We start from the raw sequence: 22,955 nt of genomic DNA on the forward strand, positions 1-22,955 counted from the left end.
CAACATCTGGATCAATTCATGAGAACTTGAAGTCAGACAGTTGAATTATTAGCTAAGAGTTTACTTTAGAAAATGTTTACCATTGATCACACAATATTGCTCAAATCTACAACAATTCTCGAAAGACATTCACTTTACAAACCTACGTATGTGGGTAATGAATTTCCCTAGAGGATCAGAGAATTGCTATAACACAAGAATGAGGTTGAGCTGAATAAATAGATGAAATTCTGGAAAGGATGTTTTCTATATACAGGGAGATTCTGCTTGCTTACAGAGATTTGACACAGATATTAGGGAAGAAGAAAAGAGAAATAATCATGAACTTAAATAATATCCAGACTTAAATTTCCTATCCAAGACTCAAGCTTGTTAGTGTTTACACCTTGATGTGGAACCTATAAGCTGTTTTCTCTGACAGGTGGAAAGCAGGCTTTCCCAGAACCACCATGAAAAAGAACCCCCATATGAAAAGATGTCAATCTTCACAGAAAACAATCTTGCTTATTTTCTCCCCAACCCCGCTTTTGTGAATTCAGGACTAACATGAAAAGAATATGGTTTTAAAAAGCTGTGAGGACTGGAGGTTTTTCCCATGTTGACCCCACAAGGTTGTCACTAAGACCCTGACTGTAGGTCATTGTCCCTAAAGATTGTTTTGTAGATTTTTATAACATTGGTAGACTCAGAAACACTTGAGGATATTTTGACAACCATATCTTAATTCTGAAGCCCTACTCTTGTGAGGAAGTGGGGGGGCGATGTTCAAAATGGTTTTCTTCCCCCTTAAAGTCACTCACCTATGTAACAGTAACTTAACTGTTGCTGAAGATTATTATCAACAGACAAGTCTGTACTAATCCTAGACACTATATTAAGCTCATTCTTTGTTTTTTTTTTGAAGAAAATAAATATCTGAATATTCTATCTGTGGTACACTTTTTGGTCAACAATGTTGACAGACACACCTATGTATACACACACTCAAAGCAAGCTTTTGATAACAGGTTTAGTGTCCTAACACCTATACCAATTCTTATTGGATTACACCCTGATGCAGGTAGGGCAATAACATTATCAGTCATTGAAATTTTAGGGGAGAAGAAACCCATGGCAAATAATTTCATATAGGATCAAAAACTTCTGCTTCAACACAAATAGTTGCTACTTTCTTTTTGAGTCAATATTTGAGTATAAACAATATATAAACTTTTTTGCTGAAAAGCATTTATGAAATTGTAATTCCTACATTTAGACGCAACCTGTGTTTCAAGTAGTAGCAATTCTTCCAACAGTAGATGGTGCTTCATGCATTGAAGTGATAGGGTCAGGTGCTGTGGTATAGAGAGCTAACAGCCATTGATGTCAGCCTTTCATATTGGTGCTGGTTCGAGCCTGGCTACTCCACTTCTAACCTTGCTCCTTGCTAATGTGTCTGGGAAAGCAGTGGAAGATGACCAACTGCCTGAGCTCCTGTACTCATGTGACAGACCTGGGAGAGGCTGTTGTCTCCTGTCTTTGCTTGGTGCAGCCCTGGCCATTATGACCATTTAGGGGGTGAACTAGTAGTGGATGTAACACCTACCCCTCTCTCTTTGTAACTTTGCCTTTCAAATGAATAAGTTACATATTTAAAAACAGAAATAAGTGTAATGGCTCACTAGGTGTCTGGCATTGTCATTATCTTCAGTTTGAGAATAGAGGAAAAAGATTTAAGTTTCTGTCATTCATTATTTACTAATGACTAAAATTATTGCTGACATTCATTTGATTTTATTCTACATGTTATTTATATGGCATTTTCACTGAATAACAGGGTGGCCACAAAATATCTGTATTTGGAAGAAAAATTGCATTGAACTCTCTCAGAAATGTGATGATAAGGAGCTTCTGTGTCAGACCGTGTTCTGTGAAGAAAACAGGGAAATGGAAAACACTAACTGGCAGCCAGCGGGTTTCTTAGGAAAAAAAAATCCAGAGATAAAGACAAAGGAGTAAGACAAACTTGGGAAGTGAACAAGTCAACAATCTTGAATTTAGTATTTTGCCCACAAGGGGGTGCATCTTGGCCCCACATACATGTTTCCTGCCTTACTTCTGAGCCACCTTCATCTTCTCACTGTGACTTTAGCCTTTCTTCACAGTAACAAGTCAAGACCCAAGGACATTAATGCATCTAAAAATGGACTCTTCTCCAGCTCTGGTGGTTGTACTGTTCTTTATGTTTGGTAAGATGATACTTAACCTTCAGCGTCATTTTTTTATATTCTGTTGGTACATGCATTCATCCTAATTTTCTAAAAAGTTCCCAATGTTGGAGAGCTTAGATGCTGCTTAGAATAAAACACACTGTAAGCAATATATTTTTTCTTCCAGGAGGAAGCTATGGAGAGTCGGTGACTCAGACTGAAGGCCAAATGACACTGTCAGAGGGCGATCCCTTGACTGTGAACTGCTTTTATGAAACCACAAGGGTCCCTGTCCTTCTCTGGTATGTCCAATACCCAGGTGAAGGGCTACAAATCCTCCTGAAGGCCATGAAGACCAATGATAAGGGAAGCAACAAAGGGTTTGAAGCCTTGTACAACAAAGAAGCCACCTCCTTCCACTTGCAGAAAGTCGCGGTGCAAGAGTCAGACTCGGCTGTGTACTATTGTGCTTTGAGCGACACAGTGAGAGGAACTGCAGAGGGAGCCGCACACAAACTGTGAGGCTTAGCAAGGTGCCTGATGCTGAGTGTCTGCCTCTGTGACCGACTCTGGCTTGGGGACATTGTTGTTTCCCACCAGCTCCAGGACTACCAGAGTGAAAGTCATTCAGATCAACACTGACAGCACAGACGAATAAGTGGCAGAATAGTCATACAAGGTGATAAAACAGTGGAGTGCATGCACATACTGCTGCCATAGTTCCTCAAAATCCCTTGGCATTTGTGGCTTTAAAAGCATAAGACCTTATGATGAATGAAATACGTGTGTTCATCCTTGCATAAAATTTCAGACCACAACCTTGTCCCAGGTCATCCAGGGAGATACTGTGCTGAGAGGCAAAACTGTAAGAGTTGAGCCTGCAAATGCTGAAAGTTTCCCTGTCAAACTAGAAAAAGAAGATTTTTTTTCCTAAGCAAGCTCAGGTCAATCACTAATACATTTTAATGGAAGAAATAAATATAAGGGAAGTCCTACATGTAGACATAGATATATAGGAAGAAGATGGGTACTTCTAGGTTCCCTGGGAGAAATTATATGGCAGAGTATTTTAATGTTTTCCAAAACAGATGACTATCACTAGAAATTGTAAACTTCCTACCCCTCATAGTATTGTAGTGAACCAGCTTACTGTTAGTAAGCCATTACTTAGACAGGTACTGTCCAGGGTCTGGAGAAGAAAACCATACTGAAGTGACATTTTTATAAAAGATTTATTTGTTTTATTCCTACATTTAGGAATTACAAAGTCAGATATACAAAGTCAGATATACAGAGAGGAGGAGAGACAGAGAGGAAGATCTTCCATGCGATGATTCACTCCCCAAGTGAGCCGCAACGGCCGGTGCTGCGCCGATCCGAAGCTGGGAACCAGGAACCTCTTCCAGGTCTCCCACGCGGGTGCAGGGTCCCAAAGCATTGGGCCGTCCTGGACTGCTTTCCCAGGTCCCAGGCCACAGCAGGGAGCTGGATGGGAAGTGGAGCTGCCGGGATTAGAACCGGCGCCCATATGGGATACTGGCGTGCTCAAGGCAAGGACTTTAGCTGCTAGGCCACGCTGCCGGGCCCTGAAGTGACATTTTTTAAAAAAATCTGTTGCTTGATGTGGGTAGGACCTCCTAGTTCGCTCCACAGAACATGAGTTGTTGGTGGGGTATGGGTTGGTGGCTATGGCTGCAAGAGGAAAGATGGCAAAGAAGAAAAATCTTTGGATTTAACTGCACACATCTTGATATGTTTGAAAATATGAGATCTTCTTTTGTGTCTCCTATTGTAAGTCTAATATTCATCAATTTGTTGACACAGGAAGTAAACATAATGGCTTGGAGAAGGGTCCTTGAGCACAGAAAATAGTGAGACGACAGTGTGCATGATCTGTTGTCACAGAGGCTGCACAGGGAGCCAAACAGGCCCATCACTGAACTGTCAATATCATTGGAAGAAACTTATCTGTTGAATTTTCACTTTTCATAATAATTATTAGTACTTTCTTCTCTCACCTTTCCATTTATTTTTAGAGGACCCATTTCTAGGTCTCCTACTATATGTGATCATAGTTGATTTTAAAACTATTATTTGGAACTAACGTTGTGGTGTAGAGAGCAAAGCTGTTGCCTGTAATGCCAGCATCCTATATGGCTCCTGGCTTTCAAATGGCCCAGCTCCAGTTGTTGCAACCATTTGAGTAGTGAATCAGAAAATGGAAGATCTCTTTCTCTCTAGAACTCTCTCTCTCTCTCTAGAACTCTGTCTTTCAAATTAATAAATATATCTTTCATAAAAACTGCTCGTGGGTGGAGGGGCTTTGTGTTCTGTGGTGCTGCTGCTCGGATTAGTCATGTGTTACAGGCTGCTGGCATGGCAACTGAAGAGGGCAGTGGGATTTGGTGTTTCCTGTTGGGAACACAGCAAGAAGGAGGGCTGCTGGGGGTGGAGGCTCACTCCACAATGTGAAACATTCAGCCTCTGCAGACGACGATCTTATATCTAGCAATTGGGAGGCAAGAGATGTGGGTAATGAAGAGAGATAACAAAAGCTCTTGAGATTTATGGATGCAGGCAAGAAAGAACATGTCGTCTGTCTTGTTACAGAAGTTCACAAATCAACATCTGACTTTGCAACAGGAGAAGACAAGAAAATTAATGAATTGGAGTCTCAGTATCAATAAAGGATGAATAGTGAATTATCAGAACGATACAGGTGACACTGTGGACTTGGCTTCAGTGAGTAGAAGATCAAGATGGAGAAGGAGATGGGGCTGGAGATGATGATGATGATGAAGATAATTTACTTGAAGGGAAAGGTCCAGATGACTCTGAAAGTAACTCAGAGTCAGTAAAAGAGGAACCTGTAGAAGAATTTCAAACTACTGAGTCCTCTGGCAAAGTAGAAGGTTTCCAAAATAAAAACGATGCAAAAAGCAATTATAAAATGGTGTTTGTTCAATCCAGTGGATCATAACTCTTAAACACTTAGTCTTTGCTTTAGTCTTCTCTTCTCCTCTCCTCTCTCTCCCCTCCCTTCTTCTCTCTTCTTTCCTCTTCTGTCCTTTTCCCTTCTTGCCCCTTCTCCTCCTCTTCTCTACTTGTAGCTTTAACTTTCAAATAAGTCATTTTTTTTAAAAAAGTGAACAAATTAAAGGAAAATCATGTAGATGAAGAGAGTAGAAAGTAAGAAGTTGTGAAAAGCAACGTTTGGGAGAAAAAGTATTAAAATTGTGGTAATAGAAAAGAAAGTGAAGAAAAGTATGAGGGTAAATCTACAGCAAAGCCAACCAGAAGCTAAAATAAAAAATAGTGTAAGGTGGAAAAGAAATTTAGGGAGTGCAAGATGTAATGATAGAAGGTTCAGGGAATCAGGATGGTGGAATAGGGTAAGGACACATTTAAACAGATGGAGAATTATTAGCCAGGGTGAAGCAGAGAGGGCACATGCCAGCAATCAGAGGACAGGCCAACAGCAGCAGAGTGGCACCTGGAGACTGACAGACACGGGAAAGCAGCAGAGACAATGGTGTGGTGTTGCAGTGATCAGATACCTCAAAGGCAGTTAACAAGTGGCGGACTGAACTCCACTGGTAATCTGAGTTCCACCAGCACCCAGGTGGGAAGAGGAGTTCACTGGGAGTTCAGCAGGTGAACCCAGACAAAGAATTGCCCATCCTGCAGCGTTGTTTGATTCGAACAGGAACAGAGAGAGAGAGCAGCATATACCAAACAGAAGGAGCAGGAACAAGGTGAATTTCATAGCACACACCCCCACCGGAGCCACATTAGGCACAATTAGCACATGAAAATATGCTCAACATCATTACTTTTCAAGGAAATGCAGACCAATATGAGAGTATATTATAAAAAGGATGAGTATGTGAAGTATTGGCAAAGACATGGAGAAATTTGAATCTTCATGCACTGCTGGTGTGAATGCAAAAATGGCGCATCTGCTTTGGGAAACAGTGAATCTATCTGAGTTATGTATCATAGAGAAATGAAAATGCAAGTCTTTATAAAACAGTGTAGACAAATGTTTATGTCTACAGTGTTCATAGCTACTCAAAATAGCAACAACTCGATGGCTTGAATTGGTGAACGGAGTAATAAAATACATTATATCCATACAACAGAATGCTATTAAGCAGTAAAAGGAAAGATGAACTAACATATACCACAATATGGATTTGAAAACATAAAAAAGCAGCTGCAAAAACCATATATTGTATAATTCTCTTTATGTACAATGTTCAGATTAGAGGGTACTATGAATACACTAATTTTCAATCTCTGTAAACGTCCAGTTGCCTTGGTGACAGGTGATGGGTGAGAGGAAATGAAGGGTGATTGTCAACAAGTAGTGGGTTTCCTCTAGTGGTGCTGAGAATGTTTTCTGATTAGGGCAGTGTTTGCCTCTTACTGTGAACAAACCAACAAGGCTTGTACTGCGTAGTTTGAGTGAATTGCCTAAGCCAATGTTTCTTTTTTCTAAAAGACTTATTCATTTTTATTTGAAAGTCAGATTTTACAGTGAGAGAAGGAGAAATAAAGAGAGAAGGTCTTCCATCTGCTAATTCACTCCCCAAATGTCTTAAGCAGCCAGAACTGAGATGATCTAAAATTGAGAACCAAGAGTTCTTCCCGGTCTCCCACATGGTTGCAGAGTTCTAAGGATTTGGGCCATTCTCCCCCACTTTCCCAGGTCATAAGCAGAGAGCAGTCGGGTCACGAACTGGCATTCATGTAGGATGTTTGTGCCACTGGGCAGAAGATGAGCTTACTATGCCACCACACAGGGTCCAGTCACATTTCAATACACCTGTTTAAAGAGGAGGATTTTAAAATGAAAAAGTACTATGTCTTCTGAACGCATGCATTTTAAAGTAAAAAATATCAAAGAAAAAATTCCGTAGCTCAGTTTTCTGCTCATGTCTCATCATCTGTGACGGGGTAGTCTCAGTTAAGACCCCCAAGATCTTTGGAACATTTAAGAGCATTTAGGAGCATTTAAGAAGCTGGCTTGTCACGTCTTCCCTGTACAGCTGTCTCCCCACTGGCTATACTTCTGATGTTCTACTTCAGTGAGGAGATGCTCCTTCTACCCTCACGGTGGAATCACAGAAACCTTGGAGTTTTTCTATGGTAGAGGAAGCTACACTGTCCAAGGACGAATTGGTTCTGTGGCCTCTTATCTTGTACATACTGGGATGGAATCTTCAATATGATCTCATATACTTCAGTTTTCTGAAAGCACGTCGAAATCTTTTTGCATTTAGGATGGAAAAAACTTGTTGGTGGAAAAACTTTTTATACATCCCGTATGAATAAAGGAACATGTTAAATAGCTCTAGTGCAGCAGGACCTGCGGCTATGACCTCCAGAGGGCGATGTTGCACATACAGGAGAAATCTTTCCGCACGCTGCTCCACCGCTCCTCCTCCCTTAGCTCGCTTCTCCTCCCTTAGCTCGCTGAGACCTTTGCAGAGAGCAGAAGCAAGAACCAGAGGTCAGAGAGTATCTAGCCTCACTTTCGTACTCAGGAGAACTTCCAGAGAAGAGCCTGCCGTGTTTCCAGCCCCAGCCATGCTCCTGCTGCTCGCCTCAGTGCTGGGGCTTCACTTGGCCCTGAGTGAGTAAATTCCTCTGGTCTCTGCTGTTGCTGCACCCTCTGTCAGAAATGCTTCCAGTGCTCACGGACCCCTTGCTTTTCCAGGAGACGCTGGAGCCCAGACGGTGACCCAGCCCGACGCCCACGTCTCTGTGTCTGAAGGAGAAGCTGTGGAACTGAGGTGCAACTACTCCTATGGGGCAACCCCTTATCTCTTCTGGTACGTCCAGCACCGCGGTCAAGGTCCTCAGCTTCTCCTTAGGTACTTTTCAGGGGACACCCTGGTTCAGGGCCTCCACGGTTTTGAGGCTGAATTTAAGAAGAGCGAATCTTCCTTCCACCTGAGGAAGCCCTCTGTGCACCTGAGCGATGCTGCTTGGTACTGGTGTGCTCTGAGTGCCACAGCGCCTGGGGCTGCAGGGGGAGCAGTGCATAAACCACCCCTGAGTGCAGAGCTCAGAAACTCAGAACCTCTTCCTGGGCTGCGAAGCCAGCGGCATCTTCTGGAGCATCAAAACCGCTCAAATAACACCCTCGGAACACTCTTGCACATCGGAATCTCTAAGTCATCGTCGAGCGATCGTCCCCCTCCCCCGCCCCCCAACCCCATTCCTGGGTGCTGATGTAGTTTTACACCAAGCAGTTGTGCAAACACAGGAAAAAAAAGTTGAAACATTGATCCCACCCACCTTCCCCCATACCTCGACCCTCCCGACCCTAATTCAAAAACCCACATGGGTATGCATCAACTATGTAAACAGTGTTAAAGGAGAGAAAGAGAGAGAAGCAGCCAGGACTAAAACTGGTACTCATATGAAATGCCAGTGTTGCAGGCGGCAGCTTCACCCATGATCCTGATGTAAATAATATTTTGCTGTGATATTTTGTAGGAATCAAAATTAATTGCAAACAATCCATGATGAACAAAATATCAAACAATAAAAAATTTAAGAGTTCTGCCTATGAGTTTCCTGCTATAGGATGACAAAGGAGACAGAGATAGCTGGGCTCACCCGGGTACGTTGTTATTCTTCAGTTCCTGCTATGCCCGAGGTCTCACAAACTGTTTAAGTAACTTTGGGCAAAACTCCGTAACAGCAGTGTCAGCTTTCTAGAATTTTAGAAGACACTGTTCTTCCCATGGACTGCGCAGGTCCTCAAGGACTCAACTTGGCCTGATATGCCTGAAGAGGTTGATTCTGAAGTCGGTGCATGTCTGAGAGAAACTGGGCATTTAATTCTTCATCTTACGACTCTCAACCAATAATCATCTTGTGAAAATCAAAGATAAACTCTTTGTGCTCTTTCTCAGCTAGTGCTGCTTCCTTGTCTGCCTGATCATGTATGGCAGACTCTCCTGGGATTTCTTTTCCTGCTTCTGTGGAAGCTGCCATGTGTCAGATTTAAGTCCTTCTATTTAGGAGGTACTGGGACATTGATCTGACAACATGAGGAGTTTAATTAGAATCATGACAGATATTAAAAAATCATTTTAGCCCTATTGGTGTGGGCAATTACCCAAGAAAAGTGCAGAGCAATGAAGCTAGAATTCATTGCAGTGTTTCTCCAAAGGTTTTGTTCACAGCCCCCAAAGTAGCTTCCTATTGTTTTGGTATCTTCAGTTCTGCTTACATGACACATTTGGGAATGTGTTTCCTTTCCTTTCTTTTGATTAGTTTTGTCACTTTTCTTCATTGCTTTTCACTTTTCTTACGCTATTAGCTGTAGATATTGAACCTTGATCCTGACATGCTGACATTGCATAATCAACAATATGGTAAAGTTTGGCAGTGCTCATATCAGCTGGAAATACCAAGAACTGTAATGGGCATGAGGGTGTCCCTGGACTCAGGACATGCTGTTAACTTTCTTCTGTGCAATATGAAAAGGACTGTTTAGCTAACTTTTATAGTCCTTGTTTTTCAGACATCTTGGAAGATGACAAACATTCTGAGGAAAATGGAAAGGAGAAGAACACTTTCCAGATTCTGTTTGGCTCATAGTGTACTGTATGAGAGCATGTCACATAGGTACCCTCAAAATATAGGCAGAATGTGCAGATTAGGGCCCAGAAAACACATTGTCCATGTAGCACACCAAGAGATCATTAATTTTTATAAGAATGCTATGATTGGATTTGAAAGATATTTTTGAGTGATTGTTGGCAAGGTATAATACAGTAGATTGAAGGTAAAGACAAAAAAGATTGTGTTTAAAGAGATATGTGTTCCTTGGAGGTCTCGTTCCTCCTGCTCCTTACCTTCCACTTTTTGAGTTTCACTTTCGTGTGCATCCAGTGATGTGGTTAATTTCAGGTATGTCATTATTACCAGGTCAGCTGCACTGCTCCAAAGGATTCTGGCAGGCATTTTGTGCAGATTTGCAAAGAATATAAAATTCTTTTGATCCTGAACTCAAACTTAGTATTGAAGAAATAAGTAATTTTTATACCAAGGGCTGTTGAAAGAATAGAGCTGCTTTCTTCTTCGCGGTCTCAATGCTAAGAAATAAAAGTCGCTTTCGCTACTTCTAGCCTTCCTTCCTTTCATGATCTAGTCATGATTTTCGTGAGAAATTTCTACAATAAATAGTGCTACAAAAGAGGAAATTCAGAGCTGTTTTTATCACTGAAATAAATACTTTTGACTTTCCCATAGAAGTCTTAGCTTTAATGTCCTCAGGTGGCCACCCAGCGAATTGACAATTGGAGTGATTTAATGAAGACTGAGTTACAGCGCCATCTGGAGGCAACATCCTGAAAGGGTGGAGTTTCGTTTGCCAAAATTCAGCAGGTTGTTAGGAGGAGTCAGAGGCTGTTGGATGTTGACATCTCCCATGTAGCTGAACATGTGGGTTTAGGTATCAGAAAGTGTTTTCTCAATTTTTTTAAACTCTTAATAACCCACAAATCAGCTTACATCATCTTGTCCAATCACCTTCACACTGTATTAATTGAAAATATTAGTCTGTAATGGAAACATTCTTCCAGGAAGGGAAACAGACATGGCTTCAACTAATGCATGTGAGATCTCATGGACTCTACAGATTCCTTCTGCAATGAGTCAACAGGGAAGGAAAAAGTCAATTAGCCGTAGCAATTGATTTTATCATGAAGAGGAAGTTGAATTGCTTTGTCACTATGGAAGCATGAAATACATTTGAAGACTTTTAGTATGTCCATGCCTATACTGTTCTGTGAAGTAGTAATTTTTATTTGTTGCCTATTATTTGTAGGTGACACATACTGTTATTATACCATCAAGCAAACTGCAATCCACTTCAAGAAATATTTCAAGTTAAATACAAGTAAGTATTTGTTCATTAATAGCAGTGTATCTATCAGTCATTCATCAATTTCAATTTAAACTGAAAAGAAAAATAGTTTACATATTGACAAATTTTAAAATAAATTTTTATGTTTGTGAAAGCTGAATTTGTCTGTTTGTCCCCAACATTGTCACTGTTTTATAGCTTTACCAGCTACTTAAAAGCTGTTCCCTTTTCTAAAGTTGATCTCTGAAGAAAAAGCCAATAAGCAGTAATTGTGCTTTCATTCTTAGATAGTATTACTTGCAATGAAGAGGACTCATGAAAAGACTTAAATTTAAGTTAAAAATTATAAGTTTACTAGATTTATCTCGAAAACTGTAACTGTAGATGTTACTGCTAGTAGAATTTTGATAGGATTGTATTTACAAATCACTACAGAGCATCTGTATGATACATGGGTGAGAATAACTCTGAACTACTAAAGCTACTGCAGCTGTATGGATATTGGACTGAAGAGTAACGGCTTGTAGACTGAGAAGGATATGTTCTTAGAAAAAATTGAATTGTTCTGTAATAGAAAGATTTCAAAGAAATAAAATGACAAGTTTAAATGCAGAAGACAGTGTTCTATCTAGGAATACAACCTTTGAAACAAAGTTAGAAAATGATATTGGATCTATTACCTAAATACTTTAAATATAGCTTTAAAAATAGCTAATAAATGTGCGTTATTCTTGATTTATAGTGTTGTTGGTAATTATAATATTGAGATTGGGAAGCAGTTGAGTTACAGGTAGGATTTTAATCTAGCAGTGTATTTTGCTAAAATAAGGAAAATTAAAGTTTTTCGTGTGTGTTATGCCCTAATGTCTACTTTCCATTTTTCAACAATGAAACAGGATTTTTCCAAAGAATTCTTTTCTAACATTTACTGTGCTACTTTCAAATACCATCATTTTTTAAAAATAAAAATACAATATTTCATCTTCCCCAGGACATTTAGAAAAGCTTGAGGTATTGAATAAGGATGTAGATAAATTATTTAAAATTTTCTCTGGTTACAATGGTAGCTGATCATCCCTAAACTTAGGTTTCTGATTGGATCAGTTAACTTTCATTAGAGCAAAAACTGACGTTAGCTAGATCATAGTTGATGCTCTAATGTCTGCACTGAATGTGTTTAGTGGAAATCAAACACTAACAATGAAAAATATCAAGTGTCTTCAGATTGTTCTTTGTAATGTTTCATAGCATAGGATATTAAAAATAACTCTTGGGCCCTGCACGATAGCTTAGTGGTTAAAGTCCTTGCCTTGCACACCCGGAATCCCATATGGGTGCCAGTTCTAATCCCGGTAACCCTGCCCCACTTCCCATCCAGCTCCCTGCTTGTGGGCTGGGAAAGCAGTCTAGGACCCTATACCCAAGTGGGAGACCCGGAAGAGCTCCTGGCTTCGGATTGGCTCAGCTCCAGCTGTTCTGGTCACCTGGTGAGTGAACCATCAGACAAAAGATCTTCTCTGTCTCTCCTCTCTGTATATCTCGCTTTCCAATAAAAATAAATAAATCTTTTAAAAAAATAACCCTTATATTTGTACTCTGAGATTATCTCAGCAGAGTATCATAGACTGGGTCACTAAGACAACAGGTCTTTATTTTCCCACAATTCTGGTTAGGTTAGAAATCTAAGATGAAGATTTCAGAAGGGTTGATGTCTTCTGAGCATCTTTCCTTAACTTTCAAATAGCCACCTTCTTACCTTGTCCTCATATGGTCTCTGCTCTATGTGCACCCACCACTGTGTCCTGTTTCCTCTATTTGAAAGAACATTAGTCCTATCGTGGGAATTAGAATTGATCCTTGTCTCACAGCAACTAAGAAGAGTGATGTGGACAATGAGGGATGGGAAAGCAAAAGCAAAGGTAGATATTATTAGAGAGAGAGAGAGAGAGAGAGAGAGAGAGAGAGAGAGAGAGAGAGAGACTCAAAGGAGGGTTCTGACCAGGCTAGGGCTATATACTGAATGATCAACTATTCTATCTACACAGTTTCAGTACATCAGGGTCTGTTTTGCTTTTCTCCATGTCTTTCTGCAAGCAGTCATGGCTGTTAACTAAGAGGAAATGTCACCTTGTTGACCACTTGAGAAACGTTGCTGACCTGCTTAGCTAAGGAAGGTTATGCTAACTGTATCAGTTACCATGCACTTGAGACATGCTGTTTCTATGCTCTTGAGACATGCTGCTTCGTGCTATAGCTTGGTCTAGCAACAGAGCCTAATTTCTCACATGGAACCTGCTATACTCCCTGTCTCTCCACTTCCCATTTATCCTGCTAACTCTTCACAATACCAGATTTGGACTCACCCTAACAACCTTACTTTACATTAATTAAATCATAAAGATTCAAGAGGCCCTACTCTATCTTAGATACAGTAACATTCTGAATACTAAGTGTTAGGGCTTCAACAGATGGACTTTTATAGAATAAAGAAATTCATTCAAAATTTCAAAAGTAAGCATTAAGTTCATAGACAAGGAAATTGAAGCTTACTTTGACCCAACATAATTTTTGATAGTCAGGATGAGTATGCATAATTTTGATGTAACAACTCCTAATTCTGATCCCTTCCTCTTTCATTATCCTATTCTTTCTTAATCAGTGTAGAGAATGCCCTTCTGAATTCTTCACTATAGGTTTTTACACACACAGCAATCATGAAACAACAGAATATATGTAAGTATATTGTGTCTTTTTTGTATAATTAATACAAAATGACACACATAATGCTAATCACTCTGTATTTTGCCTTAGAGCTTCAATCATAGATCTTATAGATTTCATTTTCTTAACACATGTAAGTCATTCTCCATCATTATGTCACCTTGAGTAGACTTCAATTTATACAACCCTGGCTTTATTGATGAACAGTTCCAGCACTGTTTCTTTCAATATGGACTAGAACCCTGCAGGAAGCCTTCCAGAGTATTCCTCTTCATCCACAGAGGCCCAAGATAGTCTAGGAGCAGAGACCAGGAGGAAGAGAAGGGGAGATCCACGTGGCCATCAGATGTAAAGCACAAGGACAGAAGGAACAGCAGGGACAGAAGCTCTGAGGCAGAAGGACGTGTGTCTGCATTCTGCTCAGCACACTGAATGGCTGTCTCTTTGATTGTTTTTCTTAGTGGGCATTGGAAGAAGCTGTCATATGGCAGCTCATTCAATAAATTCTCTGAAATTATTGTCCTGGTATATGACTGGTGTGTGGCTTCCTCTCATGAATCACTGAGAGGATTCTAAATACAGGAAATCCATCAGAGGAAAAGTACAGTAAAACAGGAGAATACAAAAGGAAGATGTTATATAATAACTTTAGTCATAGGAAAAAATCGTGTGTGTGAATGTGTGTGTAATTTAAGTAAGTGAGCTTGTTACAAGAACAGAAATGCACTTTCCATTTTTAAGACAAAAGAGAGAAAATAGAAAACTCCATCAGTTTAAAAAACACACTAAAAATGTGACGTATATACGTAATAGACCATTATTCAGTCTTTGAAAAAGAATGAAATACTGTAATTTACAGCAAACTAGATGGAATTGGAGAGCATTATGCCAATTAAAATAAGCCAGAAAAAGAAAGCCAATACTGGGTGCTTTCCTTCATGGCTCCGAGCTTTGGCCTGGCCTGGCCCGTCGGCAACTCTTGCAGGCAGTCAGGGAGTGAACCATGGGATAGGTTGTTCTTTCTTGTCTTTTTTCGTCTTTCTCTCTCTGCCACTGGAACAAATAAACATTGAAACAGAGAAATCACATTTAGTTCTTCTGCATAGAAGGCAAGCCAGTGCTTGATATTTCTAAATTACTGAATTGTCTCATTCATTACTTGCTGTTTCTCTTTCCATTATTGTTTGAAACTCTGCCTGATTCGTAGGAGACATTGTTTCTTCCCTAAAGTGTCATCCACATTCTTCACACGCTTTTCCACAAACTCCTCTTTATTATTGGTTTTAAGGGGGGAAAAAAGCTGTTTCGTGGCTTGGAAACGTTGCCCTCTCCCTCACTGCCCACTGTTCCAGTCCACTACGTTGGAGTTGTTGCTGTGCAGTCTCACCGTGCCATGGTGGGTGGAGTTTCCTGTTGAGTGACAAAACTCAGAGGTGACTGACTGACGTTCTCTTGAGTCTCATGTGTCCCTTAACTGTAAGAGCAAAGTCTGTCTGAACCCCAGAGTCAACACCCGACAGTGCAGGTGCAACAGAAGAGCCATGAAGAGACAGCTAGGGGCTCTGCTGGGGCTTCTGTGGGTCCAGATTTTCCGTGAGTAGGAACTCCTCCTGTTGGGGCTACGGGAGACTCTGCTGCAAACAGGAGGAAAGGCAGAGTTGACAGAAAGCTCTGATATTGGGTACTTCTTGGGGGGTATTTTATAGGTTTGGTAGCTGGATTCATGATTCCGACAGTGGATTTCTTATGCATTTTTCTGTTTTGTGTCTGTGCAGGGGTGAAGGGGCTGGAGGTGGAGCAGAATCCTTCAGCCCTGAATATCCAGGAGGGAGCCAACTCTACCCTGCGCTGCAATTTTTCTGCCGCTGTGAACAATGTGCAGTGGTTCCGTCAGAATCCCGGGAGCAGCCTCATCAGATTATTTTACATAGCTTCAGGGACAAAGGAGAATGGAAGGTTGACGTCAACCATCAATTCCCGGGAGCGCTACAGCACCCTCCACATCGCAGCCTCCCAACTGGCTGACTCAGGCACCTACCTCTGTGCGGCAGAGGCACAGTGCTCCCAGGTCACCTGCTGCCTGCACCCAAACTGCAACTGAGCTTGTAACCCCAACCCTCTCTGAGAGGCACATGGCTTCTACAGAAGTATTTGCACAGCTGTGGTTCTCTGATTGATGTTGAAGCACTTTTATCTTTGCTCAAGTTAGACATTTCACATACCAGAAATTTCTGTGTAGGAAAAAAAATCTCTGATATGGAATCACTGAACCAACTGATTAAGTTGTCAAGACCCAAATATATTGTCACAACAGATGCCCTGGCATGATGTGCATAAATTATATGTAAATTATTGTGATGAATGAAAGTGGTTAAAAAATAAAAATTATTCAATGTTTCAGTTAATTGTAGATAAAATTTCCAGGAGCATGGAAGGACATGGTTCATCATGGTAACTTTGCATGCTAATCCTCCCCCTGCAGTGATGGTATCTCATACAAGTGGCAGCTCAAGTCCCAGCTCTGCACTTACGATCCAGCTCCCACTATGGCCTAGGAGAGCAGCAGAGGATAGCTCAAGTCCTTGGGCCCGTGCACTTATGAGGAAAACCTGGAAGAGGCTCCAGGCTCCTGGTTTTGGATTGGCTCAACTCTGATAGCAATTTGGGGAGTCAACCAGTGGATGGAACATCTTTTTCTCTGTCTCTCCTTCTCTCTCTCCCTTTCTATCCTTCCCTCTCTAAATTGACCTCTCAAATAAAAATAAACTTTTTATTAAAGGGAAGAACATGTGAAGCATGAGTGGGTGTGTGTGCCATCCTCTCAAAATATGAATTAAAACATTTGACATGGGTCGGTGTGATGGCTCAATTGGCTAAATTCTCACTTTGCATTTGCCAGAATTCCATGTTGGCCCCAGTTGATGTCCCAGTTGTTCCACTTCCAATCCAGCTCCCTGATTATGTCCTGAGAATGCAGTGGAGGATAGACCAAAGCTTTGGGATACTGCACCCGTATAGGAGATCAAGAAGAAACTCCTGGCTCCTGGTTTCGGATCAGCTCAGCTTCAGTCATTGAGACAGTTTGGAGAGTGAACCAATGAATGCAAGATTTTTCTCTGTCTCTCCTCTCTGTGGTTCTGCCTTTCCAATAAAACAAATAAATCTTCTCTTTTCCATTATTATTGGAGAGTAAGATATATATATATAGAGAGAGAGAAGGAAAGACAGAGAGGAAGATTTTCAATCCATTGATTCACTCCCCAAGCAGCTGCAACAGCCAGAGCTGAGCTGATCTGAAGCCAGGAGCCAGGAGCCAGGAGCCTTTTCCTGGTCCACCATATGGGTGCAGGGTCCCAAGGCTTTGGGCTGTTCTTGACTGCTTTCCCAGGCCACAAGCAGGGAGCTGGATGGGAAGTGGGGCCGCCAGGACTAGAATTGGTGACCTTATGGGATCCCAGTGCGTGCAAGGCAAGGACTTTAGCCGCTAGGCTACTGAGCCTGGCCTAGAAAACAAATAAAATGAAAACAAACCTTTTCCTTTTAAATAAGTTTGATGTTACTGAGTATCAGGTAATATAGCTAGGTGATTACATATAATACTTAGTTTACAGTACCTCCTTACTTGTCACAGGAATAAACTAGGGATTATAAAATGTAAGTAACCTACCTGACTTCACATGATTACCAAAATGGGGAGCAAGAGGAAATCTAACATCAGAGCCTACTCTCTGAGCTACAACATATAGAAGATACCTGAGCGACAAAACGCAACTGATTTCTACCGATCAAGTCTATCCCATGTGCTTACCTACCCCATATATAGGAATATCTGCTTTGTTCACCTCTAAACAGTATCTGTACAAAGAGCCCATTGAATTATTCATTATATTTTTATTTATTTTAAAAATAGAAATCTATTTTTACTGGAAAGGTAATTCAAATTTATGGATATTAGTAGGAACAGAGAGATAGGTCTTCCAAATACTGGTTCACTTCCAAAATACCCACAATGGCTGATCCTGAGCTGATTAGAAGCCAGGAGCCAGGAGCTTCTGAGTTTCCCACACAAGTGCAGAGTCCAAAGGCTTTTGGGCCATCCTCTATTGCTTTCCCAGGTTGCAAGCAGGTAGCTGGATGGGAGGTGGAGCAGCCAGGACACAATCCAATGCATTTGTGGGACCTTGCAAGGCGAAGATGTAGTCATTAATTTTTGTTAAAATCCATATAGAGTTAGAAGATCCATTTTGAGTGAATCTATTGCTTGTGATTGGACAAATGAATCAGAATACATGACTCTAGACAAAAATCTTAGCTCCAGCATTCATAGATCAAATCTCCTACAACCAAAACCATAGTCTAAATCTGCTGGCCAGGATGGAGCCAAAACCCGAGAATGAAGATAAAGACACAGGAGCTGACTCGAGTTAAGCTATCAAACCTGCTCAGCGGCAGAGATTCTCACTCTCGGAAAGGACTTGGTACTTGGTTTAATGCTCTGCTATTGCTGTCTTATAATTCTTATTAACTTTATCTTTGAAGTGATATTTTTGTATGGGAAGTCCAATAAGAGGACTAAGAGTTTTCTGTGAGATGAAGTGATACGGAGGTCAGCAGAAACAGGGCAGGATCTTACAGAGGTACAATGAATTCTTCCAAATTTTTGAAACTCTGATACTGAGAATTGATACAACAGTCCAGTGTGAATAATGTAGACTTTAAAATGGCAATTATATGTAAAGATAATATCTTTATGAAAAAAGAAAATTACTTTCATGTGAAGTTTCAAATAAACCAATATTAACACAGAGGATGATTTGAAAACTAATTTTCTTTGTATTTGAAGTTGCAATGGTAATATTCATTGGCAAATATTCTGAATTATATACCAATTATGAAGCCACTTTTATTCACTTGTATGACCTGCACAAGTTGCAGAAAATGTGAGAGATAACATTGAAAATTGACTGTGTAATTTACCTTTACATTAAACCCAGACTGACATGAAACTGATTTGTACAAAGGGTTACATCATTTCTGTAAAATCAACATTCAAGTGACCCAAGGTTCTATTCCCAACTAGTTTGTCAGGTATATATGCTAAAGTTGTCACAGTATATAAAATATTCTTAATTTCCAGTAGTAGTTGTATCAGTAGAACTATTCTCAAAATTATAAATAATAAAAAATTTTCTTTGCAATCTTACATTTATCATAATAAGGGACTTTGCTTTCAGTCGTATGGCTGGCCAATACAACTACCGACAGTATGAATTTTGACAAGTTAATATATTAATTTGCAAACCAGAAAATCTTACTATTAATTAAGACATCACATTAACAGTATCGCTATTATATCATGCAAATTATGGTACTAAAATACTTTTTGCCATGGGTAAATATGTGCTGTTAATACATAACATTATAAATCCTAATGTGTTTATTATCATTATCATGATTATATTATTTTATAATACAGTTCCATAGGCTCTGGGATTTCCCTTACACCTTTCCCAAATTTCCTCCATCCACACACTGATATCCCCTATGTTACTACAATAATATAGTTCTTTATAAACAGTCATTAGCCCATTATTGTAGGCATGGACATTGTGATGGCAGAGTCCAGCATCCTGTTGCCAAGATACAGTTAACAGTTTCAATGGGAGTCTATCTTTGATCTGGAAGTAGAGATGCATACGGTGTTGTATCTACACATCTGGATGTGATAGACTCCATAACACAGTTACTATTCATCCCCTTAAATGAAAAGCCACAAAACAATATCAAGAATTTAATATGAGAAAAAAAACTATTGTGAAGGTATGTAACTAAAAACAAAAATTTCAAAACCATGAGCTATAGTTTCTGCTGATCTTTGTTGGTGAGATGTGTCTTCTGTAAGCAACAAATAGATGGATTTTGTGTTTTTAATCCAGTCTACTAATCTATGATGTTTGATTGATGAACTGAAGCCATTTACATTCAGGGTTAATATAAATAGATGGTAATTTGGTCATGTCATTTTAGCAATGGGTTGTTAATTGTTTCAGTCTGTTGCTATTTTACTTGGATGTTCTTTATATTTGTCTTTGGTTTGGGTGGGTGCTATTTCTTTTCTCTGTCAAGAGAACATTTTTAAGTGCCATTTGTAAGGCAGGTCTGGAAGGGGTGTATTCTTTGAGCTTTTCTTTACTGTGGAAGAATTTTATTTCCTGTGTCTGTCAGTCTTCAGGTGTCCCTCAGCTGTTGGCCTGTCCTTTCTTGTTTGCTGGAATGTACCCTTTCTACTTCACCCTGGCCTAATGATCCTTCATCTGTTAAACGTGTCCTTACCTTCGCTAATGTGTTTCATACGTAATAAAATATTTTCAAGTAAAGTTGGATATTTTATTGCTTGATGGCATTTTCCTTCAAATCTTAATTGAAGATCTCAAATGTTATTCTTGCCCCGAATTTCAAAAGTCATGTTGTCAGCTGCTGTGGGAATATTGACTCTTATGATAAGATGGAAAGCAAGCAGGCTGTTTAAGAAAATTTAAGAATTTTAATAAATGTTGCTTTACATTTAATAAATTTATGTAATACTTCCTGTTTACTAATGTTGCTGAGCAAAGATACATCATAAGTCTCCTATCCAAGTACTAACCAGGCCTGGACCTGCTTAGCTTCTGAGATCAGACGAGATTGGGCGTGTTCGGGGTGGTGTGGCCATACATGATACATCAGGAGTCAATGATACAATATGAAGAGGGAGTCTACTCATCCATATAATTAACTGTGACCATCTTTACAATTAACAAATATAATTCTATTCCATTTTGATGTGGATTTGGACTCTCCTTGATGCATCATATATTGATGCTATAAAAGGAATGAAAACTAAGACAGAAACTCACCCAAATTATCTACTTCTGACAAAGCCCAATAATTGATTCATCATAACCTCAGCCATACCAGATCGTATGTGGATGTGAGAATGCATTTGGAGCTTCATGATGCAATTTCTCTTCACTCTCATACCACCCACATTGTATAAACCAGTCCTCAAAATGCTTTGTTATATTTGAAGTTTTAGAGATATAAGAGCCATAAGAAGCCTTTAGCACAACTTCATTTTACAAAGACAGTAGCAATATTCAAGACACGAACATGAAACAAATGATCATTGGCTTGGGAGAAGAAAGAAACTGAATTTCCTCCCTTTCTTCTTTAGTGTTCTTTCCCCTGCCTAATTTCTGATGCACCATATTGTTGAGTGGAGAGAAACTATCTAATGGAAACCCAGTCACTGTTTTATTTGCAGATTGCTTCTAGAAAAGTCTTGGTTCAATGCCTTTGGTCATCAGAAAGGAATATTTCAATTGGTGCAAGAATTGGGCCTTTGGGCAGGAAATGAGACTCAGCCTGAGCTACTGTTACTCTATCAGCAAATTAGTCAATTCCTCCCTGGCTTTTACAGAAGTAAGCCAAAAGTGATGCACTTCGGTGCAAAAGTTTGAAATTTACATGTAATTTTTATAATATGCATTTGTCTTGTACTGTTTGAAGACTTCTGGTATTGACCTAAACTATTTGTCTCCAGGGGGAAGAAAAATTTTCCCAGTGAAAGATCTGGGAATTTTGTTATGTAATAAATGGATGAGAGAAGAGAAGCTCCTTATAGCAGAGAAATTTTATATTTGTCAAATTATGCATTTTGTACATCCAAGTGCTTTCATATATTTATATATTGAATTGAGATTACTCATCATAACTGTTCTCAAATTACTGAGTCAGAAAGATATGTGTGAGTGATTCATTTTATTTTCTGTACCTCCAGGACCCTGGTGAGTGCAATCACAGGAAAGTAGAAGAAGATGAGATAGCCTTGGACTCATAGTTGATTCTGTAAGGTTAATATCTTATTTGTACTCTACTCCAATAGTCCACTTGACAACATACAGGTTTCCATAGATTTCTTCTTTTTTTTTTTTAAAGATTTATTCCATTTTTATTACAAAGTCAGATATACTGAGAGGAGGAGAGACAGAGAGGAAGTGGAGTTGCCGGGATTAGAACCAGCGGCCATATGGGATCAAGGCGAGGACCTTAGCCACTAGGCCACACCGCCAAGCCCCATAGATTTATTCTTACACAAGTATCAGAAAATACCAAGAACTTGAAATATGTAGTAAGGGGTTTTTGGCAGAGGAGAAGATCCAACAGATTTACAGAATGTAGAAGATTTATCAACATCTTAGAAGAAAAACATCTGGAGTCTAGGAGAAAAATAATTATGAGTCCATTAAAGGAAAGTTGGTTCATACTTTGGGGGAAAATTCCATTAATGATATAAGTTGGTCATTGCATCTAGGGACATGCCATTTTTAGTTATCCATTTTGATCTCCTAGAATAAAAGCACCTCAAATATACATTACATGGGTTTCCAATTTTCAAATCTCCAAATTGATGTTCAAAGAGTTTCTGTGCTTTATTTAATTACTTATAATACAAGCTAGACAGCAGCATGAGATTATTTCAAAAGGGATTCCTGGTTTCTCAGTCCTAACCAACCCAATCTATGGGTCAAACTATTAAAGTTGGAATATTAATACCTTATGGAACTTACAACCATGCTTCCTGGACACTGATATTTGATCCTTTAATTTTCAACAAGCCATCTTTACTGTAGAAAAATCCTGACTGTTGGTTTTGTCCATTCTCTGAGAATATAAGGTGACATTCAAGACCTGGATTTTAGGAGCTGAGTATGAGAAGACATACACTCTATACTTAGTTGTCCTCTCCCTCATCTTCTGATCTTTGGCTTGCCTGTCCTCTTCAGAAACACTTTTACTCTATAATATTCAAATCATGATAGAAGATAGTAGATATTATTTTTCTATGAGAGTGGTGGTGGTGCTTTCTTGCTTTCAAATATGACAAATTCAGTCCACCACTGAACAAATATTCACACCATCTACTTATTTCTAACTTATTAATAATGACTCAGAAATGCTTATAAATATCTACCTTGATTCCCAGATCTTTCACTGGGAAAATTTTTCTTCCCCCTGGAGACAAATAGTTTAGGTCAATACCAGAAGTCTTCAAACAGTACAAGACAAATGCATATTATAAGACTTGGCTGGTTTCCTGATTACTTCATGCACTT

The 22,955-nt window shown here is 39.7% G+C and overlaps 1 protein-coding gene and 3 gene segments (V, D, J or C); all 4 read left to right on the forward strand.

Annotated features, from left to right (window-relative positions):
* The first annotated feature begins 2,119 nt into the window (after positions 1–2,119).
* Positions 2,120–2,862, forward strand: LOC101531581 (T cell receptor alpha variable 9-1-like). The segment is given in 2 exon segments: positions 2,120–2,228; positions 2,377–2,862. Coding segments are annotated over 2 exon segments (393 nt in total).
* Positions 2,863–4,806: 1,944 nt separating this feature from the next.
* LOC118757494 (small acidic protein-like) lies at positions 4,807–5,169 on the forward strand. The gene is given in 2 exon segments (XM_058666187.1): positions 4,807–4,934; positions 4,937–5,169. Coding segments are annotated over 2 exon segments (288 nt in total). The 5' UTR covers positions 4,807–4,879.
* A 2,498-nt stretch (positions 5,170–7,667) lies between these two features.
* On the forward strand, positions 7,668–9,809 carry LOC131480486 (T cell receptor alpha variable 8-3-like). The segment is given in 3 exon segments: positions 7,668–7,827; positions 7,912–8,388; positions 9,733–9,809. Coding segments are annotated over 3 exon segments (600 nt in total).
* Positions 9,810–15,244: 5,435 nt separating this feature from the next.
* Positions 15,245–15,901, forward strand: LOC131480487 (T cell receptor alpha variable 22-like). The segment is given in 2 exon segments: positions 15,245–15,393; positions 15,576–15,901. Coding segments are annotated over 2 exon segments (378 nt in total).
* Positions 15,902–22,955: the final 7,054 nt, after the last annotated feature.

Source organism: Ochotona princeps, chromosome 6 (assembly GCF_030435755.1).
Source record: "Ochotona princeps isolate mOchPri1 chromosome 6, mOchPri1.hap1, whole genome shotgun sequence".
Classification (NCBI taxonomy): Eukaryota; Metazoa; Chordata; class Mammalia; order Lagomorpha; family Ochotonidae; genus Ochotona; species Ochotona princeps.